At 31.2% G+C, this 26,796-nt stretch overlaps 3 protein-coding genes across 3 annotated transcripts; all 3 read left to right on the top strand.

Moving 5' to 3' along the window:
• The first annotated feature begins 2,397 nt into the window (after positions 1–2,397).
• LOC131599408 (U-box domain-containing protein 35-like) lies at positions 2,398–4,047 on the top strand. The gene is made up of 3 exons (XM_058871771.1): positions 2,398–2,927; positions 3,012–3,246; positions 3,323–4,047. The coding sequence occupies exons 1-3, from the start codon at positions 2,525–2,527 to the stop codon at positions 3,537–3,539; spliced, it is 855 nt and encodes a 284-aa protein (XP_058727754.1). The 5' UTR covers positions 2,398–2,524; the 3' UTR covers positions 3,540–4,047.
• A 6,730-nt stretch (positions 4,048–10,777) lies between these two features.
• On the top strand, positions 10,778–12,090 carry LOC131645240 (U-box domain-containing protein 35-like). The gene is made up of 3 exons (XM_058915913.1): positions 10,778–11,159; positions 11,241–11,475; positions 11,565–12,090. Exons 1-3 carry the CDS (start codon positions 10,778–10,780, stop codon positions 11,800–11,802), a joined length of 855 nt encoding a protein of 284 aa, XP_058771896.1. The 3' UTR covers positions 11,803–12,090.
• A 5,285-nt stretch (positions 12,091–17,375) lies between these two features.
• On the top strand, positions 17,376–18,537 carry LOC131645239 (mediator of RNA polymerase II transcription subunit 20a-like). Its single transcript, XM_058915912.1, has 4 exons — positions 17,376–17,389; positions 17,471–17,589; positions 17,796–17,965; positions 18,138–18,537. The coding sequence occupies exons 1-4, from the start codon at positions 17,376–17,378 to the stop codon at positions 18,360–18,362; spliced, it is 528 nt and encodes a 175-aa protein (XP_058771895.1). The 3' UTR covers positions 18,363–18,537.
• Positions 18,538–26,796: the final 8,259 nt, after the last annotated feature.

The following is a 26,796-nucleotide window of genomic DNA, read 5'->3' as shown; positions in this document are numbered from 1 at the left end:
AGAGGGGGGGTGAATTAGGTTTTCGAAGATTTATCCGGTTTTTAGAATACTTGTACTTATTTTTTGGTTAAGTGTTTGAAGGCTTTTGAATGGTTCTTTTCTTTTCTTGATAATAGTGATGAAAGCGGTAAATTGCGGAAAAGTAAAGAACACAATGATGTATACTGGTTCCCCTCACAATCCGAGAGTACTCCAGTCCCCTTTCAAACACGAAAGAGATTTTTACTATTGTTAGATCTTTGTACAAGCCTATACCAAGACTCCTCCTACAATCTTCTAACTAAACCACCAAGAACAATCCTCTTGGATTTCAATAAGTCCTTAAGAGAACACCCTCCCTAAGGATACCTCTTGTTTCCAAAACTATGGACAACAAGGTTACAACTACCAAGAACAATCCTCTTGGATTTACTAACTTGATTATGAGAACAATCCTCTCACTAATCAACAACCCTTGCTTCCAACAATCCTGGATAGCAAGTCAATAATAACAAAATATATTTGAGTAGAAATGTTGATGAACATATACCAATCAATAAGATTGATCTTCTCTTTCAAGCAATACAATTTACAATGATATAATAGTGCTCAAGTGTTTATGTATGAATGAGAAACTTTTCTAACAATGTGTAGAAAAAGTTTCAATGAAAGTTTAAGTATGAAACACTTGTAGGCAAATATATGATGAAAATATATGATCAAAAAGTGTGGTAAATTGTAATGAAAGAGGTGAGATTTAAATCTGAAGTTTATGGTATTTATATAGGTATTTACACCCTTTAGAAAGAGTATAAAATGATCAACCAATGCAATGTTTAAGGTTTGAAAATATATTTTCGTTTGAGTGAAAACATGCAATGGAAAAACACACTGGTTCAGTAGGAACCGGTTCCTGCCTGGGACAACCCGGTTCCTGCTGAACGTTACAGCAGAATATTTGAATTTTGAACGTGGGAACCGGTTCCTACCTAGGGACAACCCGGTTCCCCATAGTAAACCACAGAAAGCTGAAAACTGAGAATGCTGGGAACCGGTTCCCTCATAGGGACAACCCGGTTCCTAAAACCTTTATTTAGGATTTTGACTTTGAAAAAGGTTTCAACAAGAGTTTACTTTGGAGTGAAACTTATGTCATGCATATATAAGTTTGAGTATGTATGAATGAAAGTTTATATGATTTTTGAGCACTAAGAAATATCAAAGTAAAAGGAATTTAGCTTGTACCATTATGACATGAAGATCAATCAATCAAAGCTAATCTCCATGAAAGTTGCAATCTTGATCCATAGCTAATTTCTTTTTTTCTCATCCTTTATTGATGCATGCTCATGATAGTTGTCTTCATCAAAACATAGTATTGTAGAAGCTTGCCTTCACAGAAAGCACAAACTAAACAAACCAAAAAACCCAATATTTAATCGTTTTAAAGATACAGTAACACAAACCCTAAATCACAATCCTAAAAAAAAAAAAAGAAAAAAATAACCTTTCGTAGAAGTTCATGTCTTCAAAGTCGTAGATCCACCTTTGGTTCCATCAAATCAACTCATCAAAGTGATTGTAAAGCAATACATGAAGGCTACATGCAGTGAGAAGGTGGTAAGGATGAATGGGTGGTGAGGCGACGGTGAGAGAGGAAGATGAATATGAGTGAAACAATGAGAGAGGGGTAACGATGATGGTTGAAGAAGCGGCAGCTGAGACCAGCGTAGGAAGAGGAAATGAGAGAGAATGAACTAAGGTTTTCTATGAGAGTAAGTTTAAGAGTGAGAGAAGGATACTAATGGGTGATATAAATGATAAATAGTAATAAATAATTAAAATAAAATATCATTTAAATTTGGTCGGGTTCGGTTTCCGACGGACCCAAAATAATCACCCGAACCGAACCGGTCCAACCCAATTATATCCCAATCAACCGTCCGACTAGACTCGAAAACCCGTTCAAATCCGACCGAATGCCAAATAAATGAAACGGATCGGGTGGTTATCACCGGTTGATAATGTTTTGTCCAGCCCTATTTTTAGGATAGGTCCATCTCTAAATCAAATGGTACTATAATTATTTTTGTCCTTTTCTTCTGCCGTGTAGACCTTAATGTCAATCCATCAAGCTGGTTTCTTGATTCATCGATCTTTGGATATTTGGTTAGTCTCAATCTAACAAGATGTCTGGATGTAACCTTTCGATAAACTATAAGTCGTTGGATCATTCTTTGCGACAGTTTTTTTTAAGATCATCACATAAGCGGCCTAACGATCCATTAAATATATGTAATAGGGGTTAAACGATTTCAGGCCTTGACTAAAAAAACAGTTTTACATCGTTGACATATAAATATATCTCGTTACCACGCCATGGATAAGTTACAACACTGTTAAATAATTAGTAATTTTTAGATTAAAAAATTTGCATTTATACTAGGAATTAAATATTTGAGTTGACTTGGATTCTTCTCACAAAACCAACACAACCATTGCTTGCACAATACATTTACACTTGAATCTATTTATTTATCTTATCATGTCTCGTGTGTGCTTACACTGTTACGTTGATGCATCCGATGAAGACAATACAAGTTGTGGTTGCGGTTTGATTGGTTTCAAGAAAAACCAAGTGTTTGACTTTGATTACAGTTTCAGTAGCGAAATAGAAGAAGAAGATGATTTGTTTGAGATAAATCTGAAGAAGGGAGAACCATTGGATTCAATAAAAGAAGAAGAAGATTATGAAAGAAGTACTGTGTTCTCTCTTGATATCCACAAAGATAAGTTATCTGATTCTGATGTTGTTTATGTGGCTGTTGGAGAAAATGGTTCAAGCATGGAAGCACTTTCGTGGACCTTAAAACACTTAGTCAAGCCTAATTCTACTATTGTTTCTCTTGTACATGTTTTCCCTAGAGTCAAACAAATTCCAACTCCAAGTAAGTATTTCAATTACTTAGTTCTTACTTGTTCTTCTTTTGTTGATATTAGTGATGGATTGGTAATTGAAAGATGAATAACAGTGGGAAAAATTCCAAGGAGTCGTGTGAATCAAGAATATGTTAACATCTACATGACCCAAGAGAAAAGCAAGAGAAAATTACTCCTTCAAAAGTTCATTGACATGTGTACTGATTCAAAAGTTAAGGTGGAGATTTTGCTTATTGAGGGTGACAAAGTTGCTAAAGCCATTGTAGAGCTTGTTAAGAATTTAAATATATTGAAATTGGTGATTGGAACTACACAATCTTATCTAAGGTACAATATGTAAACTCCATTTGTGATACTAATCTAAATACTTTTACTAAATGTTTTTTACTATTTGGATGATTAGAAAACATGCGTCAAGAAGGCAAAATTCTACTGCGGAGATGGTGTTAAAAAGTGTAGAAGAAAATTGTGATGTTAAAATCATATGTGAAGGAAGAGAAGTGATTGATGAAATGATTAATGGGTGCAGTTCACAGCATGATGAAGTAGATGGTTTTGTTCCAGTCAAGCGTTTTGTTCCCAATGCGTTTGGGATATTTAGGTTCAGACATAGTTCATAAGTCTAGGATAAAAGACCATCACATGTGATACACATTTGCATCAGGATTAGTCAATGACACAAGGTGGACCATGTATAGATACATATTCACCTTTGATCTATTCAACTTTGCAACACCATAGATATATAATGTATACATACAAGTTTATTTTTAAATTAATTTTCTTTCTTTGATCATGTCAAATTAATAGTTATAAAATAGTATAGTTGTATATTAAATTTTGAATGTTGGGATAAAACTATTATTCCTTGCGGGAGTAATTCACCATGTGATTGCAGTTTTATCATCTCTATTTGGTAACTGTGGGGTGATCCGCTGTCGCGCACGGATCAAAAACGAATATTTTATAAAACGTAGTTTAGCGGTAATTAACGATAACTCGGATATCGTCTCACAAGCAGTCTTAGTTATTACTAACCGACTGGAATTCGAATTAGGGGGGGTTTGTTTCATGTTCAATTATATGAATAAGTTATCTGAATAAGCTGAAACGAATCAACCCATTGCATCAACTTCCGACTTATCATTGATCCCTATAAAATTCCAATTCCCTAAACGGGTCTGATCCTATTCGACTATAAAAACTACTGACAAGCGCAATAGCAATTATAAGAAGTCTCTCCCTGAATTCCGGATAAAGCAAACGGATTAAAAGCTATTGTGAATCAAGCAAGCACAATATGATCGAACGCGATAATGCAAAAGCTACACTAATCACGAAATTGATTCAAGAACAGACAACAATCAAATTAAAGAATTCTATCATATAAAAACAATTAAATTAAGCAAGCAATTGTAATTATAGATTGGATTCAAAGGAACAGATTAATGGAAAATTATAAAAGAACCTCAAAGCGGCATCTGATTACAATGAACTGATCCTCGAGGTTTAGTTCTCCATTACAATTGTCAAGCTCTCAAAAATTCGTGAATAGAAAACGTGAATAGTGTCTGTACGGCCAGACCTAGACTCAAGAGAAGCTAAAAGTAAAACCGGGTCATAATAACCCAACTGGGTCAAAAACATCCAGAACCCGACCCACAATTGACCAAAACTTAAACAAACTAAGGCTGCATCTTAAAACGAAAACTGGGAAATTATGTGCTCCGAATCTGACTTCGACTCCAACACGAAAGTCGTAGCTCTCTCTCTTAGCTTTCCGGCGATTATTAGAATGCCTCAATCGGATTCCTAGAACTCTAGTTATGATCGTTTCCGTGAAAGATGCCAAAGCTAAAAACAAAATACGAAAATCAAATAAGTATAAAAATAAACTAAATTATAAAAACACATTAAAAGGGAAAAATAACCAAAATAAAACATGGAAATGTAAAAGTATAAACATAGAGGATCGTGTATCAAAATACACTGATCAGGGGGTCTTCTATCGATTTGATGTAGAGCTGTCAAAATGGGCTATTCGGTCCTAAACGGACCGACCCATGCAGACCTCAGACTTTTCAGAGCCAGACTCAAAAAACCCATATTTAAACGGGCTCTATTGTTATTATCCAAGCTCCGTCCTGTTTGAATAATGAATGTATCTGATCTTTTATATAGAACAGATACATTCATTACTCAGCCATATTTTCTCTCTCCACATTTAATTACTTATTCTTTTTAACCATCAGATTGAAAAGAATAAATGGTCAAGATGTGGAGTAAGTTATATTAACTTACTCTTGGAGGAAATATAACCCTCCTTATATATATATATATATATATATATATATATATATATATATATATATATATATATATATATATATAAAATTAGGATTTCTAAATAATCCATATAAGTTACAATTAAAATGTAAAACACCACATTAACTTAATTCCAACTATTCAAAATACATCACAAATTATTCAATGTAGCACACAAAATTAAATAATTTATTCCAACATGTTTTAAGATATAAATATTCATGACGATTATAACAACAAACTGTAATAAAATTTTATAACAATTATAATTAGATTGATGGAATATTATATTATAATAAATTGTTATATATATATATATATATATATATATATATATATATATATATATATATATATATATATATATATATATATATATATATATATATATATATAAAATATGTACTAACTCCATCCTCCCATAAAAATTACATCAGAACTTTATAAATCTCAAGTCAACCTTATTTTTAATTAGAATGCATCATGATGTCTTTTCTATACTATCTACATAATTATATTAGGATGAAACATTTTAGTTTGAAATTAAGTCAAACCATAAATTTATGTTTAATATTTATACCTTTATAATACCTTTATAAATTAAGTCAAACCATAAATTTATTATACCTTTTCTATACTTTTACTAAATGTTTTTTACTATTTGGATGATTAGAAAACATGCGTCAAGAAGGCAAAATTCTACTGCGGAGATGGTGTTAAAAAGTGTAGAAGAAAATTGTGATGTTAAAATCATATGTGAAGGAAGAGAAGTGATTGATGAAATGATTAATGGGTGCAGTTCACAGCATGATGAAGTAGATGGTTTTGTTCCAGTCAAGCGTTTTGTTCCCAATGCGTTTGGGATATTTAGGTTCAGACATAGTTCATAAGTCTAGGATAAAAGACCATCACATGTGATACACATTTGCATCAGGATTAGTCAATGACACAAGGTGGACCATGTATAGATACATATTCACCTTTGATCTATTCAACTTTGCAACACCATAGATGTATAATGTATACATACAAGTTTATTTTTAAATTAATTTTCTTTCTTATATCATGTCAAATTAATAGTTATAAAATAGTATAGTTGTATATTAAATTTTGAATGTTGGGATAAAACTATTACTCCTTGTGGGAGTAATTCACCATGTGATTGCAGTTTTACCACTTCTATTGATAATTGAGGGGGTCAGAGCTGTTAAAATAGACTGTCCGGTCTTAAACGAGTCGGCCCATACAGACCTCGGGTTTTTCAGAGTCGGACTCAAAAAATTCATATTTAAATGGGCTCTATTTTCACTACCCAGGGTCAACCCTATTTGGGTTGCAGGCTACCCGATCCTAAACGGATCTATTTATATTTTAAAAAAATATATCTTTATGCAATTAGAGGCAATAATACTTACTCCCTCTAGCCATTATTATAAGCAAATATTCTCTTTTCAAGTTGATTGAATAATGAATGTATCTAATATTTTATATAGACCAAATATATTCATTATTTAATGAATCTAAAAAGAGAATCTTTGCTTCTAATAATGGCCGGAAGGAGTATATATATATATATATATATATATATATATATATATATATATATATATATATATATATATATATATATATATATATATATATATATATATATATATATATATAAATTTCATATCGAAAATTAGGATTTCTAAATAATCCATATAAGTTACCATTAAAATGTCAAACACTACGTTAACTTAACTCCAACTGTTCAAAATACATCACAAACTATTAAATGTAGCACACAAAATTAAATAATTTATTCCAACAAATTTTAAGATATAAATATTCATGACAATTATAACAACAAATTGTAATAATATTTTATAACAATTATAATTAGATTGAAATATTATATTATAATTAAATTTGATGGAATATTATAAAAATTACATCAAAATTTTTTAAGGGTCTGTTTGGTAAAAATAGCGGTTGACTGATAAGCTAGCCGATAGCTTATAGCTTATGACTGATGGCTGATGACTGATGACTTATAGCTTATAGCAGATGGTTGAGACTGATAGCTTATAAACTCGTTGAAGTGTTTGGTAAAATTAGCGGTTAAATTAACTTATAAATGTAAAATGACATAAAAGATATTTAATATATAATTATTTTATTTTAAATTAAAATAAATTATAAGGGTTAAAAATGGATTTAATTGAAATAATAAGGATAAAAAAGGAAGAAAAAGTAATATGCTATAAGACATGAGCTAAAACGCTATTTAAAATAGCTTCTGGAAAATAAGCTATAAGCTAGCAAAATAAGCTATAAGCTCGTGATGAAAAGACTGTTACCAAACAGGTCTAAATTATCATATGAGCTTATAAGACATAAGACATAAGGTATAAGCTCGAAAATATGTCTTACCAAACAGAGCCAAAATGTCATATCAACCTTATTTTTAATTAGAATGCATCATGGTATCTTTTCTATACTATCTACAATGCGCAAAATGTCATATTATATTATAATTGGGGATTTGAAATAAATGCGCAATCCACGCCAGAACCCGTGCGAACGCACGGGTTTGTTACTAGTATTATATTAGGATGAAACATTTTAGTTTGAAATTAAGTCAAACCATAGATTTTTGTTTGATATTTATAAATTTATAATACCAAAAAAAAATTATATTACATAATACGCAAATTGTTTATAACATACTTTTATGAATTCGGAATAGATAATTTCTAATTATATTAAAAAAAAAAATTTTTTTTGGGCTGGCGGGCTACCCATGGCCCATATAGGTCGACCCATATATTTTTAGGGCTTTTTTGGAAGTGATTTAGGAGTGATTTTCCATATAAGAGAGTTATGTGGGCAAACATATCTATAAGTTAAAAGACAATCTTGAAAGAGACTTATCGTAAGTTTTGAGGGATTTCAATTAAGTTTTGCTCTTCTACTTAGAGGTATGGGGTTGTTGGCACTTCTAATCTATCTAGGAGTCACTATTATAAAATACACTTTCGGTGACACTATATTACCACGATCATATATCCACCGTAGTCATATCATATTTTCTACGAGCGTGTTCTTTTTTATTAATAAACTTTTCATCATAGATCTTACTAAGAACTGTTGTCATATAATTTGGGTAACAAGTTTCGAATTCCAACATTAATATTTTTCCATTTTTACAGTAAAAATAAACGCACGTCCCTTAACATTTTTTTATTTAAAAATTGAAAGTATAACAACTACGGTTGTTTCATACAACCGTGGTTATAAGTTTCATATATCACTACGGTTGAAGCTCGCAACTGCTGTGAAATTTTTTCCCATAAAATAAAACATATCAGGTACTTTATTTCATTCATAACACACAGGGGTGCCCTAGCGAATGAGACGACAGCGATAGCGAAATCTTCACCATCCTCTTCGAATATCATTTCTGGAAACAAAATCTTCACCATCTGTTGAGGCGGTAAAGCGGCAAGAAACAAAAGTTTTGAAAACTTGCCATTCATATTAAAATTTTGTATTTTTTTTCTTATCAACACCGTGACTATTTTTTAATTGATAAAAAAATAAATAAATAAATAATTGTCTATAATTTTTTATTCTTAAAACTATTTTTTTTTAAATAAGCAATGGAATTATAAGGAGCAAAAGGGATGCTCCAACCCGAAACAAAACGGAAAGCTCCTACCTCTCAAAACACTCAAGAGGTAGAATATTCCAATAGTAATAATTACAAAGGTTCACCTTCTTATAAGAGTTAATATACTTAGAAAAACTTAAATTATATGTATGAAATTGTAAGTTTTCATAAAGAATCAAATTATTTGTATTGTATTGAAATATTTATTCGTAATTTTTTTATAAAATACATAAATATGTATATACATGTTCTAATCTACTTTTTAAACTATCAACATTTGTGCATCGCAGGACAAACATCTAATTAATATAATTAATGATTCTTAATCAGTGGATAACATTGCACATTTTTTATTAATATATATTTATTTATTATTATTAAATCAAACACAATTAATTATTAAAATGTATTGGATATTTAATTAATATGTGATAGTTAAGTTAAATAAATATAAATAGTTAATATAAAGTTCATTCCCTAACAACAAGTGTTAATATTTATAAATATCACAAGAGATTATGATTTAAAAGAGAGAAAAAAACCAAGGAAATAATTTATGATATTTAACCAAAAATTAATACTTCATCAATGTCGGCCCTGTGCAAACAAAGTAAGGATCCTCTCCATTTTTCAAAAGAAATGTAGGTGTCCATTACTATGATTTTGGTGTATAAATGTGTAATTAATGTCACCACTTTTAAAAATACGTGCATTTATATATTTTATTTATTTGAAAACTATAGTAACGGAAACTTCCATTTCTTTTGAAAAATGGAGAAGATCCTTACGTGCAAACAGTGATATCCCACATGCCTCATCATTTAAAAGGCCTCTAAAATCAATGCATCCCTATTAACCAAGATAACCTCTGTTGGGTAAAAATTCCGGCTGAAAATTCTAAAATAGCTTTGGAGATGCATCTCTGAAAATATTTTAAAAAAACTGAAATTTTGATTAATTCGAAGATGCATCTGTCGGATATGCATATCCGAAAAAATCTCAAAAAATTATCAGAGGTTTTTTCAGATATGCATATCCGAAAACATCCTAAAAAATTGAAAAATTTAGGATATGATTAATTCGGATATCTTAAAATAGATATAATTTATAAATTATGATTAATAATAATAATGATAATTATACGGTTCATATTTCTATTCTAATTCCAATTATAAATTAAAAATAAAACTCATAAAAAATTTCATTATTTTTTGATAAATTTCAGAGTAATAATTACTAAACTTATAACTAATACACAACAATTATGATTATATAAAAAATATAAATACATTAATAATTATTCAACAAAAATTTAAAATAAAAGAGATCAAATAAATTATATTTTTGATTACATATTCAAATACATTGAATACAGATAAGCACTCAAATTTTAAGAAAAATTCATAATTTTTTTCTTTTTATATAAAATGCCCCATTTACACATTTTTTTAATAAATATTTCTTTATAAAACTAATAAATATTTTTTTATTATTATATCTTTATTTATCATATTTCATTCCATTCAACTATTACATTAATTATAATTAATAAAAATATTTTAATAAATAATAATAATTTTATAATTAAAATTAACATATTTAGTTTTTTTTTAAAACCACACATAACATAAATAAAACGTTTACTATAACTATGAGACTAGTCTATATATAATTTATATACTTGATGAATAAATGGTAAAAATAAAATTTCCTTATAATAATAACTAGAGTCAAATAATGTGAATTAAGATAACAAATTTAAATATTATATTACTCCAAGCATTTATACTAACAATTTTTAGCCTTCGAAATTCATCAAAAAAAAAATCTGAATTGAGCCATTGTAATCAAGCTTTGACGTGACAAATAAAATATAAAATGGCAATGAATGGAAATATTGATGGCGATGATGAGTTTTTACACTACTTCGATGAAGACATTGGCACACGTTGTGTTTGCGGTTTCCGTAGCAAAATAGAACTAGAAGAAGAAGATGATGGTGTGAATTCAGAAGATCTATTTGAGATGAATCTAAAGAAGGAACCATTAGGTACAATAAGAGAAGAAGATTGCGAGAGCAGTGTTTTCTCTATTGATATCCATAAGGATAGGTTATATGATGTTGTTTATGTGGCTGTTGGAGAAAATGGTTCAAGCATGGAAGCACTTTCATGGACCTTAAAGCACTTAGTAAACCCTAATTCTACTATTGTTTCTCTTATACATGTTTTCCCTCAAGTCAAGCGAATTCCAACTTCACGTAAGTATTTCTTTCAATTACTTTTTACTTTATTGTTTTTATTTTTGTTGATATATGTGATAATTGAAAGATTATTAATAGTGGGAAAAATTCCAAGGAAATATGTGAGTCAAGAACAAGTTAACAACTACTTGAGCCAAGAGAAAAGGAAAAGGAGAATACTCCTTCAGAAGTTCATTGACATGTGTACTGGCTCAAAAGTTAAGGTAGAGATGTTGCTTATTGAGAATGACAACGTTGGTAAAGCCATTGTAGATCTTGTGAAGAATCTAAATATAAGAAAATTGGTGATTGGAATTACACAATCTAATCTAAGGTACTATGTATGAATCTCATGTGTGACACTAATTTAATAATTAATAATAGCATATTTTTACTAAATGTTTTTATTATTTGGATGATTAGAAAACATGAGTCAAGAAGACATGATTCTACCGCAAAGATGGTGTTAAAAAGTGTAGAAGACAGATGTGATATTAAAATCATATGTGAAGGAAGAGAAGTGATTGATCAAATGATTAATGGATGTACTTCATCAGAGCATGATGCAGTAGATGGTTATGTTCCGATCAAGCAATCCATGCCCAAACCATTTTGGTTATATACGTCTAGATATGATTGGAATTGGAACTATACAATCTAGATAATTCAGATGAGACATGGATAGTTTATTTTCATTTCAAATTTTCAGGCTAGCTAGACCAAATACATATTTACAACCTTAACAAAGTCAATCTGTATGTCTAAGTTGTTATTTTTCATTACTATCGTCTCATCATTTATCTCGTTTTACTGGTTAATAACATTTAAAATGTAACACAATTTGTTATCTGCCTATGTTGTAGTATACACCCCCCTCCACTTGAGTGTATGAGGTTAGAACCCCAACATGACGCTCATAATTTATATTAAATGTCATAATTATTTGACTTTTGGCAACATTATGTAAGTTTTCTATTTTTGCAAACATTTGATAACTTGTTTTCATAAGAAGTTCATTGTGAGGTGTAGGTGGAGATTTTGTTTTCTACCCTAATTTTATTCGGATGTCTCTTTAAGCATATCCATGGAATTCAAAGATATTTTTTTAGAAACATTATTAACCTTTGCGATTCATGAAACTCCTCCCATCAGCTATGCTCCATCAACATCAAAGGTACTGTCTCAATACCCTTTAAATAAAGTCTTTCGCTCAAATTCTAAAAGAAGTTTATGACATCCAGAATAAGAATACAAAGCAGGCTTTAATGAATGCAAGAACAATCTTCATGGAAGAGTTCTATGGCCAAAAGCTTCCATGTCTCTCACAGTGGTTGCGCTTCGTGCGAAGCTTTCTATTCTTTGGCCGGAAGTGAAAAACTAGGGAGTGTAATCGTTGGGAAAAGGATACTATGAATTTACATTTTAAAGTGTTAAGGACGTGAGAAGAGTTAGGGCTTCGAGTTCTCTAAGTTTAAATCCGGGATCGTTGAAGCTATTTGCTTCGTCGAAAGATTTCAATCCCTCCTTGCAACATAATACTTCATCTCAAGTAAGAGTTAGATTATTTATTCTTTATTGGAACCTCCTGAAGATGTTGTGGCCCAATGCTTTAATGATAGTGAAATGCGGGAACATAGTCCTCATAGGGATTCCATCCCTAAGATAGATCGGATAATGCATCAAGTAGATTTAAGTTTGGTTTCTCACAATCCTCTCAATTTTGTTTCTCAACCGCCTAAGGACTCGGAATCACAATTGTCCCTCTTTGTGGAATCCATCCAAGCGATTGAACTAAAAGGAAAAGAAGTCATAAATTTGGATGCAGATTTCCTCAATAACTCGACAAGAGATTAACCTATTTAAAATGAAGGAGCATTCACTTCAGTAGTCTCTAAACTAAAAAAGAAGCAATCTACAAAGCAAAAACAGAAGTACACTACTAGGTCCCAAGCAGCATTCCTCATGAAGAGTCTCTACTGTAACATTAGAGGAGTGGATAATGCTCCCTCCAGATTAGCCTTAAAGAGACTCATCAAACTTCACAAACCTAATCACATAATTATTGCTGAACCTAAATTTGATTTTGCGAAATTTCCTAACAACTGGTTTCTTAAATTAGGTTTTAAATCTTTTGCTTTCAATAGTAAGGAGAAACCTTCATTGTGGTGCTTCTGTAATGCATATTATATCTCGACCATTATCTCTATTTATGATCCGTTTGTTTCTTTTTCCTTCACTTTACACAATTGTTTGTTGGCTTTTGTTGTGGTTTATGCATCCACTAATATCACTAAAAGAAGACATCTCTAGAAGGACCTTAATGACCATCAATCAAATCAACATCTCCCTTTGTATTTCTTTGGGGGTTTCAATGCGATAATAGATGCTCGTGAACATAGAGGTAGGAAGAGTTCTTAGAAAAGGCCAATTATAGTTTACCTCAATTGGACAGACAACAATAACCTCATCTACATTCCCACAATATGTGCAAAGTTCACTTAGTCTAACAAGCGAGATGCCCCTTATTTCATAGAGACAAGGCATGACAGTGCATAGTGAATCATCTCTGGTTTGACTTCTGCAACCAAATTTAAGTGTCAACCTTATCCAAGTTATGCTCTAATCATTATCCTCTTCTGTTGGATTTTCATATCAATTCTGGCACAATTGCGTCCCAATTCAAATTCATTAAAACCTGGACTTTGCACAAGGAGTGAAGGAATATGATAGAATCTTGTTGATATCAGAAGATCACAGGTTGCCATATGTATGTTCTTAGAAAGAAGGTCTTGCTTTTGAAAAGAGACCTTAGAGGTTGGAACATAATTTGTTTTGGGAATGTCACTGAAAATGTTAAAAGTGTCAAGGAGGTTCTTAGGAAGATTCAATATTTAAGATTCAATATTCTTGGGGAGAGCTCATGTGTCGTATAATTTTTACAAATTTCACAACAACGTATATGATTAAATATTTCTTCTTTTCCACGTTTTTTGGTATTCCCGCATAGTTTACAAAGACAATGGAAAATTCCTTTATTGCAAAAAAGGTCTCTTTAGAAGAATTCAAGAATTTGAACCACCCCATTCTCATACTCATCACTTAATCTATTAGATTTCATCCACTTATGATCCATAATTACGTACTTTCTCATAATTTCATCCACTTCTAATGGCTAAATGCTCACATGTCTTCTTTTAGAGTTGAGCATCAGGTTTGGAGGATTAATCCGCTTCAGTGCATCCTAGGCACTGGTGGCTAGATTGGGTTCTCGATTGTCTTTATGTGAATTAGGGATGGACAAACGGAAATTAACCAAGAAAATCCGGCCGGCCCGAATCAAATTTTACTCTTCGGATCGGGTCACATCGGGTTAAGGGTTCAAATGGGTGACTGGTTCGGTCTATGCTGGACTCTTTCGATTCGGATCGGATGAAAATGTTGGACCCATCGGTGACCGAATCCGACCGAGCCCAATAATTACTTCATTATTATAATATTATTTATCAACAATATAAGGGTTTGAAGAGGCAACCCTAATTTCTCATCTTCATTTTTCTTCTGCGCCGCCCCCCTTTCCTCTCATCCCTTCAACTTCAACCTTTAATCATAGAAAAACTAGACTTTTTGTTGCTTCCATCACCACCACCTTCATCTCTCTCGCTTAACCTCTCTCCTACTTTCACCGTATTCACAAATTAGATTTGAAACCCAAACCCTAATCCCTAAATTCCAAAAAAAATAATCAAAACTTGTTAGAATCTGTTGGAAAAACACCCTTGCATGTCTTCCTGTCTGTTTATGGTCATGGATCTGGTTTGGATCCTACCATGGTTGTCTTCCTGTTTGTTTAAGGGTCTATGGAAAAACACCGGTTCCCCTATAACTCTTGTTTTGAGGGTCTAAGTGGTTATCTATTTGAATATTGTTGGTTTTTTTAATGGTGTGATTCTCAATAGTCATTTTAGGAAGATTTTTCTTATTCTTTTCTCCTTAATATATTTTATTCTTTATTTTCTCTTTTATTCTTACGATATCTTTATTTTTATCCTTGCAGGTTACAAATTGATTTTGTTATTGATATTGGTTTCTTGTCTTCCTTCTAGTTGTTGCAGTAAGTATCACTTTTCTGGTATTGATATTTGTGTAGTAAGTGTAAATATATGATATTGATATCTTAGTTGTGTTTTGTTTCACTTGTTTGGTGTAGGTTAATATTATACAATGTAAACTATGTTTGAGATGCATTTTTGAAGAATGGTCAAGAGTAGATGATGGTTGCTGGAGATGCTTTCTTAAAAAAGAGACTTCATGAGGGAAATATATGGATAATGTTTACTTTTTGATTGAGTTCTATATTTTTTAACTTATAATTTGTTTTTTTGATTTTACTTAAAAGATGTCTTCAGATCTGAAACTGAAAATAGGAACATATCAAGAATATTTGTCATAGAAAGGATGAAGTTACTCTTTCTTCTGGAATATTAAGCTCGTTTGGCCTAGCTTTTTATCTACTTATCTTCTCCTCATAAGGAGATAGAGGGCCAAACACATTTTTTATAAAGCTCTTATGAAAAAAATTAGCTTTTTTTTAAAGGCAAAAAATTGAATAAAATGAGCTTTTCAAAACGTCGTTGAAACTAACTTTTTTGGAGCTTAAAACATGTGGTCGCGGTTCGAATCCCGATGAAAGCATTTTTCTTTTTAAAAAATGCCACTTATGCAGTATACGTATATTTTTCAAATTTTTTTCTATGGTTCATAACATCTAGAGTTATGTTTTATTTGTTTATTTTATTTTGTTTACATCATTTTTGTAGATATTAGTATTGTCCAACTTTTATTTGTTTTGTATATTATATCTTATTTTATTGTATAATAATTTTCAATAATAATATTATTAATTTTTTATACTATACACTAAATTATATAAGTTAATACAACAATTATTCAATACGTATTTTATATATATATATATATATATATATATATATATATATATATATATATATATATATATATATATATATATATATATATATATATATATATATATATATATATATATATATATAAATACATATAAATTTAAATATAAATATATATAAATACATATATATATATATATATATATATATAAATATAAATATATAAATACATATATATATATATATATATATATATATAATTTTAAAGCTTAAAAAATAATCATAACCAAACAACTTTAACTTTATTTTAAAAGCTCATATTATTATTTGGACATAAAAAAGCTGGGCCAAACGAAGTCTAAATCTCCTTTAATTTATTTATTTGGACATAGTATTATGATGCATAATCAAAAAAATTGTCACAGCAGAAGGAAGCAATTATGGACAAAACAATAGGTTGATTTTTATTGTGATTGAAAATGATTAAAATTCTACATTTTAAAAAGTTGTAAGAAAATCAATTAATTTAGTTGGACCAAAGTTTAATCTGGCCCAGTAATTGACAATTTATAAAAATTTCTAATATAATAAACTAAATTGATTTAGAACTTGAGCTTGAAATTTGAAATGGGCCAACAATATCAATAACCGAAAAAAACCAATATTAAAAACCAAACCGTTTGAACCCGAATCCGAATAAACCGAAGGCCAAATCGGTCGGAAATAGGGTCCATGTTTCTCACCCGAGGGTTGGTTCGATTTCTGGTTTTGGGCACGAACCCGGACCGAACCGATGTCTACCATAATGTGAATGGTGTAGTTGTACTTTTTGAACAACTCTTTTAATACATCTTGTACTTGAAGGGATGTTCTGTGGTTAATAAACTTTTAGTTTTTTCAACAAAAAAAAATTGAAAAAAAAAAATAAATTGAGCCACATTCTTCTATTTTAAAATAAATTAAAATATATAAAAACTAATTGATTTTCTATTTTGTAGTTTTAAGAAGATATTTTAAAAATAATTATACCAAACAGTTTTGTTATACTCTCTTTTCTAAAGCTGTTTTTATAAATAAGATTACCAAACACTTTTTTTCTTTTCATTTATTTCTGCAAATACTATTTTAAAATTGTTTATAAAAATCAAAAATCAAAAATCTTTCAGACAGGCCTTGAGAGTTTGATATTGTTTTCCCGCTCTTCACTAACAAACTCCGACTCTAGCCTAGCCATTTCTTCCAAAGCAGTGGTAGTCCCTTCCTGCCCCGACACCGGCACCATCACCGGCTCAAAACTAGAACCTTGAAGATGACTGTGAAAAGGTACGATCACTCAAATCAATCCCATTAGTAATATTTTCCTCTCTAATTTTCAGTTTAAATAAAATCAAAATGTTCTTTTAGGATTCTTTACTGGAAACCGAACCTAGAATCGGCAATAAACAGTCATTCGGTGAACAAAATCTCAGAGTGCGTGAAGGCCTTCAATGGCGTCAAAGAAAGAACATGGAAAACTGAGCTGAGTCATTACAGACCCAATTTACGCTACCAATCGAAGCGTGCAGAATTGCCTCGCCATACTTTGGGATTATATCCCTTGGGACAACCTAACAAATATTACTTGGTCATTTTGGAACATAACATTGTTCTTGAGGCAGATCCTTCCTTCTTCGTTATCATGAATAAATTACTCCAATCTTACAACTCTACTGTTATCATTCAATTTGAGGTTTACTATTTTTTTTCTTAAGTTTTTGCAGTTATAACATTAGTTTGTTTTTGTTTAATTCTTGTTGGGACGATGATGGTGCAGGTGTGCAGTATAAACTGGGTGACCTTCGGTTCAAATTGATTAAAGTTCTTAGTCGTGATAAAAATCGGAGTGGCATTTTTGTGGAGGTAACAACTTTTTAATTCTTGTTACATTAGTATGCCGAATCTCTGATCATTGCATCTTAGTTAGGACTTGAATCTTGAATTATTGATATTGTCAACTACTTTTTTTGCTTTAATTTGATAGCTATATACATATACTTGTTTGTTTTGAAATTTGGTTTGATTTTGTGTGCAGATTGAGTATATGCCTATTTCTTCAATTGAAATAGCAAAGCCAATTATGGAAGAGTTCATTGAAATATGGCAACAAGTGGTGTCCACAAAATCATTATCAGGTGAATTCATTGGAACAGAACCAAATTTTGCAGAATATGGGCTTTCCGACAGTTACACTTGGCGACACACTGCTGTTCAGTATGTTGATGCATTGCTGGAATTAATTCATTCCGGGGGAATTTAGATTGAAGTATTTCCCTTGTCATCAAAATGCAACATACATACATGTTCTTCTTCTAGCTATTGGTATTACAAAGTCAGATAGATATTTGTTCATATACTTGTATTGATATGCAAAAACATATACTTGTAGTTGAAAACTCAATACTCATGATTAAACCAATGTATCTATTCAATTTGCTTGGTTATCCACTGTGTGCATGTATGAAATTTAGAAGGTCACTCCTATGCCAAAATAAAATTAATAAGTAAACAAAATAAAACACAAATTTTTAAAATAATAATAAGGGAAATTAACAGCAAGTTAATAAAACTGAAGTAGTAATAATAAGAAACTACCCTTGTTGTTCCCCAGCAACAGGAAGTTAATAAAACATAGTGAAGCAATGGTTTTCCGCAGTAACAGATTCTCAGCTTGTTCTTCTTCAATGTTGTTCAATTTGAAATGAAGCTCTCCATAGATTGGAGTTACTCTAAACAGTCATCATTCTTGATTGAACATCTTCTTGATTCATTATATCCAAATCACGCAAAATATCTTCAGGATTTTCCCAATCAAAAGAAAACACAAATATCTCGGTAGGTTTAATAACCCTCATTTTTGGTTTTTTTGAAACTCTGTATTCTTCTTTAACCGATTCAACCTCTTCCTCTTTTTCTCCTTCAGCTACCTTCTCTTCTTCACGTTCTTGATTGCACCTATGACCGGTGACTTGAATGTGACGGCGTTCCAGTGCTTGCTGTTCACCCTGGGCTTTGGGAATCGGCACCGTGGCATCGTCGATGGAACGTTTCATGGTTTTGGATTGAATTGCAGGAGGGGAGAGTGAGAGAGAATCGCAGAAAAACAAAAAGACTGACACTTAATCAATGCTATAGACAGAGTCCTTTTATAGGTTCACTTGGGAAACCCTATATTCAGTGGCTTGAGGCCCAAGTTAAAAGATTCATTTATTAACTAATAAATTCGATTTCAATATTCAAATCTATCAATATCTTTTACAATATGTGATTTGAATAATCAAATAAGATATATCGGAAAAATAATATTTAAGGGATTTTAATAAAAAATTTAGTGTTTAATAAAAAATTTAGTGTTTAGAAGCAAAGGAGGAGCCACCGGGATTTTAGTTTCAAATCACCTATGCACTCACTACAAGAAAAACCTTATTTAGCCAGGGAAATTTGCCAGGGGATAAACCCCTCACTGAATTTATTACGTTGCCAGGTGATTAACCCCTCGCAACGCACAAAATAAAAAAATAATAATTTAATAGTACATTGGCGTGGAGAATCCCCTCGCAAATGCATTGGGGGAATTTCAAAATTCAAAATTTTGTATTGCGAGGGGCTAAGAAAAAATGCGCCAAAATACTTGAAAATTTGCCAGGGGCTAACCCCCTCGCAAAACTACATGACAATTTGCCAGGGGCTTCCCCTAGCTAAAAAGAGAATCTCTGCACGCAATCCCATCATCGTTCAGTGTGCCAGTTAGTGCACTTATTACTTGACAATTTGCCAGGGGCTAACCCCCTCACAAAACATTACCATAAATTTTTTAATTACTCTTCAGCTTCCCCATTCTATAACTCTCTCCATTTTTCTTCTTCCATCCTACTCTCTAACTCTCTTCTTCTTCTCCACTTCTTCACCAAGTCTATCTCTTCACAAAATTATTTTCAAACATCTTCTTCTTCTTCCATGAATCTTCTTCTTCCATGAATTTAAATTTTGTAAACATCTTCTTCTTCTTCCACAAAATTATTTTTCAAACATCTTCTTCCATTATTTTGTAAACTGTTTCTTAAATTTTTCAAACATCTTCTTCTTCCATGAATCTTCTTCTTCCACAAAATTATTTTCAAACATCTTCTTCTTCCATTATTTTGTAAACTGTTTCTAATTTTCAAACATCTTCTTCTTCCATGAATCTTCTTCTTCCACAAAAAATATATTTACTAATTTTTACATTAAAAACAGTATTTATACATTAAAAAAACAGAATTTTTATATAATATAAAAATATAATATTTAAAAAATATTTAGCATTTTTATTTGTATTAATAAAAAAATATAATTTTTATTTTAGAAAACAATAAGTTAATATAAATTAAATGTATATAAGTATTATACTAATTTCATTTTAATTTAAATTATATGATAAATATATTTGTATTTTAATTATTATTTTTTTTAGATGGAAAACATTTTGCCAGGGGCTTAACCTCTAGCAAACTGAAAACTACTACATTTTGCGAGGGGCTAATCCCCAAGCAAAATATCTGACGCAGTCTGCCCCCTTGCAGACTGCTAGCTGGTGCCTATTTCTGTAGGTTGCAGAGTAGAATTTTGACTTTTCATTTAGCGAGGGGGGAAGCCCCTGGCAAATTAACGAAGTGTAAAGCCCCTCGATAATAGATTTGCGACCCCCTGTTTTGCTAGGGGAGCTGTCCCCTCGCAAATTGTGCATTTGTGAGGGGTTTTTGCCTTTAGTGAGGGGTTTAACCCCTGGCAAATTGCAGTATTTCTTGTAGTGACTGACAGTCAACCAATTACAACCATGCATCCAATTAAAACACAATTTTAATTTAAAAAAATTAATATAACATGACAAGTGTAAGGATTTTGATTGGATGTATGTGTAAAGTTTGTTTACACTGTCAGTGCACTACCTCTAGACTCATTTTATTTTTGTTTACAATAATAATCTGATAAGATCAATTGAGAAATAAAATTTATGGGGTTTCAACACAATTTTTAATACTTTTAAATGTTTTTGTAGTGTTTAGAAGTAAAGAAGTTCCATTGTTCTAATTTAAAAAAACATTGAATGATTTAACTTTTAATATAAAATTATTAGTTTTTTTAAGAATGATAAACTATATAATACTAACTATCTATTTTTTATTCTTAAAATCACTTTTAAATATTATTTAAATTTATGATGGATATGTAACTAAATGAAAATTATAATAATTGATTAAATATATATTTAATATCTTAAATACTATTTAAACAAATGTGTATGTTCTTAAAAAAAAGTTGTTTTAAATAAAATAGGATAAAAATATAAATAAAAATTTAAAAATAATTTTAATATAAAAATAGATAATGTTAGTTTTATTTTTTTCTTTAAAATAAAAAGTAAAAATCTGAGTTGCTTGATTGTTGCTTAAATAATTTATCAACATACTCTGCCATAATTTTAACTGGTGAATAAATTAAATTAAATTAAATTATTTTGAAGAAAAACTCTTTAACCATACGCTTTGTGAAAACACAAACAAACGAGATATACTGTCAAGTAGTAATTAGAAATTAATAAATAAAACTAAGAGATGATTAGTCATCAATAAATAAGATCACAAATTATTAATGAGAAAGAAAAAATTAACAATTACTACTCTAGAAGATAAAAGTAAATAAAATTATATGTATTTATTGATTTATTATATCAATACCATCCATAATTATTTATATTCATTTTTCATTGACTTTAATAAAATATGTACATAATGTGAAGACTATTCAAACAACTTCATCCATGACATTGTATGTTACATTTTCATCGTTTTATATGTTAGTAAACATATGTTAATTATATATGTATTGAAATATTTGTGAGGAGCCACAAGTAAATATGACGGCATATATCTTATCTTCATCCGGTGTCCGCCCCCAAAATGCATCGTGAGGCATCATAACCTTTACGTAGCAAGAGACTCTCCTTAAGAAGAAAATATAGACTATAACATTTACTTAATTCATAACTGCTTCTGCCAAGTCATGTCATGACTCTCTAAAAAGTAGCCGGTCAACAGTTTTGCTGGTTAAAATGGAACGATTACCACTTCTTAGTGGTCCTCTAAATTTAGGCTCATAAGTCTCTCTATAAATGCTTCATTCATAGAATCATAGTCAAGGAAAACCATCCAAGTTTTCCCGATCCTTGTATGGGATCCTCTTGTATAATCAAAGGATGTGTATACTAGAGAATTTTGAAATAAAGAGAATGATTTTGAAAGAATCTCACAAAAGTCGCTTCACCATCCACCCTGGTTCGACAAAGATATATTAGAAATTAAAAAGAACTACTGGTGGCCAGGAATGAAGAGGGATATCGCCGAGTATGTATCTCGACGTGTAGTCTTCCGGCAATTGAAGATTTAACACCAAAGGCCGGACGACATGTTCCAACCACTGTATATACCTCAATGAAAATGGGAAAGTATAATGTGGACTTTATTATGGGTGTTCCTCGTACACTTGGCGGGCACGACTCGATTTGGGTGATCTTCGATAGATTAACCAAATTGGCTCATTTCCTACCTGTTAAGACCACATACAAGGTCATTTGTTTAGCGAGATTTTTCACTGAGGAGATAGATTGGCCGCATGGTGTACCCACCAATATAGTATCTGACCGAGACCCGGAGTTCACATCAAGATTCTAGAAAGCTTTCAACCATGCAATGAGAACTTTATTGAATCTTAACAGTTCAAACCCTCCTTAATCTAATGGTCAAACGGAAAGAACAATTAAAACCATTGAGGACATGCTTTAAGCTTGTATTCTAGAGAGTGGAGGTAGTTAGAAGGATCATTTATCCTTGATAGAGTTTGCTTACAACAACAGTTACCACTCCATCAATAGGAATGCCCCATATGAAGCCATGTACAGGAGGAAGTGCATAACACCTTTTATGTCAGGCTGAGATGGAGGATATAAGCATTCTTGGACCAGAGATAATTCAAGAAACCATGAAAAAGATAAAGGAAATCTGGGAGAAGATGAAAAAAGCACGAGATCATCAAAAGAGTATGCTAACTAAAGAATGATACCTTTAGAATTTGGAGAAGGGGCCATGTGTTCTTAAAAGTTATTCCTAGAGTTAGATTGAAAAGACCTTTCAAGACTAGGAAGTTATGCTCGAGAAAAATTGGTCCTTATCAGTTCATTTGATGGGTAGGCGAGGTGGCATATCAGTTAGCATCACTACATTCTCTATTTGGCCTTCATAACGTCTTTCATATATCTCAGCTCCAGAAGTTTGTACCAAATCTTTTTCAGCATATCCTTCTAAAAATGCTAGAAGTTACAACGAACCTTACTTTTCAGCCTTGACCTAGATGTATCGTGGACCATACGATTAAGGAACTTCGGCAGAATGAGATACCTCACGCGAAGGTGTTGTGGGAGGAGTCACATTCGAACTAAGCTACTTGGAAGCTTGAGTCTGAGATGCAGCAAAATTATCCTCATCTCTTCATGTATGTTTCTAAATTAGAGGATGAATTTCAGTCAAAAGGGGTAGGATGTAATACCACATATTTATTTTAAGAGCCTAATGTCATTATTTAAAGGGTTAATGAACTTTTTGGTCCCTCTAAATATTTCAAATTTCGTTTTAAGTCCCTCCAAAATTTTCCTTCAAGAATTCATCCCTCTAAAATTTTCCGTCTCAATAATTGATCCCTAACGTCAAATGCCACTAACGGATGCTTATGTGGCAGCGTACGTGGAATAAATTTTTTTATTCTTTAACTTTCTTGAATGACAGTGTGGCACAAATAAGTTCATTTTTAAAGAGGACTCCCAATTTCTTCATTTGCCCTAATCGCGAAAGCAAGTTTCCCAATTTTTCATGTTCATCTTCTTCTTCATCTCCTCTCTTCTGAAATCGTGAAACCCATCATCCCACTTGCTTTGTAAGTCTAAAGTATGCCTAAGAGGGGGGTGAATTAGGTATTCAAAAATTTAATCGATTTTATAAGAATATTTCTAACAATTTTTGGTTGAAATGTATGAAGATTTTTGAGTGAATCTTTTCTTTTCTTGGTAATGGTGATGAGAGCAATAAAATGCAGAAAAATAAAGAACGCAAGGATATATACTGGTTCCCCTCATAATCCGAGAGTACTCTAGTCCCCTTTCCAACACGAAAGAGATTTCACTATAGTTAGAATTATTGTACAAGCCTATGCTTACTATCTAACCTATAGGGTGATCAAAGGTTCTTAACACCTTTAAGATCAAACAACACTAATGTGAATGAAGAACAATCCTCTTCAAAACACAACACTTACTTCCAACAATCCTGGATAGTAAGGAAAAAGAAAAATATCTTTGAATGATACAAGAGTTTATGAAGATGAATAATATATCAATCTTGGATTGATCTTCTCTACCAATCATGCAATTTATAAGAATAACAAGTGCTCAAATGTTGATGAATATGATATGAATTTTCTGGTTATGGTTTATGAGACAATGCAGAAAATTCTTTTGAAAGTTTGGTAATCACAGCACTTGAATGAAAGTTTTTATGATATAGAATGATGTTAAATTGCAATAGAAAGAGGTGATTTCAATTCTGAAAATATAGGAGATATATATATATATATATATATATATATATATATATATATATATATATATATATATATATATATATATATATATATATATATATATATATATATATATATAGTGCCTTAACTCCCCTAGGAATGTGTATGAATCAATGAAAAGGTGCAAAGATTGATGGTATAAAAATGGTTCACGTTCAAATTTGTAAACAGACTGTTTTTGATTCTGGGACGAATGAAATCAATTTACCAGTATGGGAAATGGATTTCCCTGAAACGGTGTGCCTTAAAAATTCAAAAACTGATATTGGAAATTGATTTACCACCACAGGAAATCGATTTCCACAAGCAAAAAACAAATTTCCAGAAACTGACTTGGCTGGGCACACATAGGAAATCGATTTCCACTTATAGGAAAGCGATTTCTAGACTGAAAAAGTTAGAAAAACATATTTTTCAACAAGCCAAAATGCACATGATTTAAGGATGATTTTGAGCACTAAATTTATTCTTATTAAAACATGTTTGTACCTATTTAAAAGATGAGCTTCATAAAGTCTTCAAGTGATCTTGTATCTTGACAATCTTCTTTGACTTTAATAATTTGAGTAGTACAAACTTTGATACATCCTTTCTTGATATCTATGAGTGCACACATGTTGTCTTCATCAAAACACATAACATTTGGAGAAGCTTGCTATCACATTCTCCCCCTTTTTGATGATGACAACCAAAAAGCTCTTATAAGTGATTTTTGCTTGACATGTCCTTATGCTCCCCCTATGTTGATGACTCCTCTTTTAACAAAGTTTTTATCATAACTTGAATGAGTCTTGAGACAAATTTGTCTATCCATGAGGCTGCATAATTTGGACTAAAAAGCAACAAAACACAAGTTTCTTCTCCCCCATTTGTTATTATCAAAAAGGATGGGGAAAAGTAGTAATCAAGAACAAAAAAATATATATGATGCAATATAGTAAGAAATGAGAATTAATAATACATAAACATGACATAATAATAATAATACTTTTGTTTAAGAACCATAACCATAACATAATACTACTAATTATGTCTAAAAGAACAACTTATAGTCATAAACATAACATAATAATAATTAGTCTAAAATACCACAAAACATACTAAGAAATATAAATAGGACATAAGACACACAAGATAACTAATCACTAGCATTCATCTCCTCATTTCCAACATCTTCTTCTCCTTCTTCATCTTCGGAAATCGCAAGTTGTTGTTGAAGTTGATCAAAGCGACGATTAAACTCATTCCGAGTTTTTTGATGTTCATGAATGTTACGGATTTCCATTTGGAGAAGTTTCTTGTAAAGGAGTTCCATGGTATAGCCACCTTCGGGTATGTCGGGAGGTGCTTGTGCATTCTCACCATCATTATGCTTGTAAAGATCATCATTATCTTTGAAAATTCTCATATTTCTCAAACAAGTGTCACTTGAAATTAGGCTTGTCTTCCCCGTTTTCTTTGTGGGTTCTTTGCCTAATGGAACTCTAAAGGCTTCAAAGATTTTGGAAATTGGGCGAGCATATGGTAGCCCACTTGTCAAAGAAAAACAATATTCCATATGTCGGAGAATCACATAGGCCTAATTTACCGGCATAGCATTTTTCATGGCACATAGAAGCATCATATCTACTTCTCCTACTTTAGTATAATTGTTGCCTTTTGGAACAAGCACATAAGCAAGAAAATAATGAAGCATTCGGTCACTTACCGACAAATTCTTGCTAGAGACAAACACCTTGGATGAACCGGATTGAATATGTTTGGCATAAAATTCCTCTCTAGAAATACGACTTATGCCAAAATAGAATTCCATCATTTCATAGTTAAGAGCACCTAGTTCTTCCGGAACATAACCGCTCATAATTTGTACCCCTTCATAAGGAACACCCAAACATCTACCAAATTCTTCTATGGTCATAACAATGTCAACATTTTTAACCTTAGAGTGTAATGTAAGAGTATCATCTATCCTAAGGTGAGCATAAAAGATTCTAACCAAATCCGGATAATAAGGTTCAGCATCAGAA

Source organism: Vicia villosa, linkage group LG1 (assembly GCF_029867415.1).
Source record: "Vicia villosa cultivar HV-30 ecotype Madison, WI linkage group LG1, Vvil1.0, whole genome shotgun sequence".
Lineage (NCBI taxonomy): Eukaryota > Viridiplantae > Streptophyta > Magnoliopsida > Fabales > Fabaceae > Vicia > Vicia villosa.
This window is presented reverse-complemented; position numbering and strand designations above follow the sequence as displayed.

Bases quoted from the DNA above. Each gene is read 5' to 3' on its own strand.
- LOC131645239 (XM_058915912.1), top strand. The intron at 17,590-17,795 runs GTCATTACAGAC...ATTCAATTTGAG, and splicing joins AACATGGAAAACTGAGCTGA to GTTTACTATTTTTTTTCTTA. The intron at 17,966-18,137 runs GTAACAACTTTT...TTTTGTGTGCAG, and splicing joins GGAGTGGCATTTTTGTGGAG to ATTGAGTATATGCCTATTTC.
- LOC131599408 (XM_058871771.1), top strand. From the start codon at position 2,525: ATGTCTCGTGTGTGCTTACACTGTTACGTTGATGCATCCGATGAAGAC. The intron at 2,928-3,011 runs GTAAGTATTTCA...GATGAATAACAG, and splicing joins CAAACAAATTCCAACTCCAA to TGGGAAAAATTCCAAGGAGT. The intron at 3,247-3,322 runs GTACAATATGTA...TTGGATGATTAG, and splicing joins ACTACACAATCTTATCTAAG to AAAACATGCGTCAAGAAGGC.
- LOC131645240 (XM_058915913.1), top strand. From the start codon at position 10,778: ATGGCAATGAATGGAAATATTGATGGCGATGATGAGTTTTTACACTAC. The intron at 11,160-11,240 runs GTAAGTATTTCT...GATTATTAATAG, and splicing joins CAAGCGAATTCCAACTTCAC to TGGGAAAAATTCCAAGGAAA. The intron at 11,476-11,564 runs GTACTATGTATG...TTGGATGATTAG, and splicing joins ATTACACAATCTAATCTAAG to AAAACATGAGTCAAGAAGAC.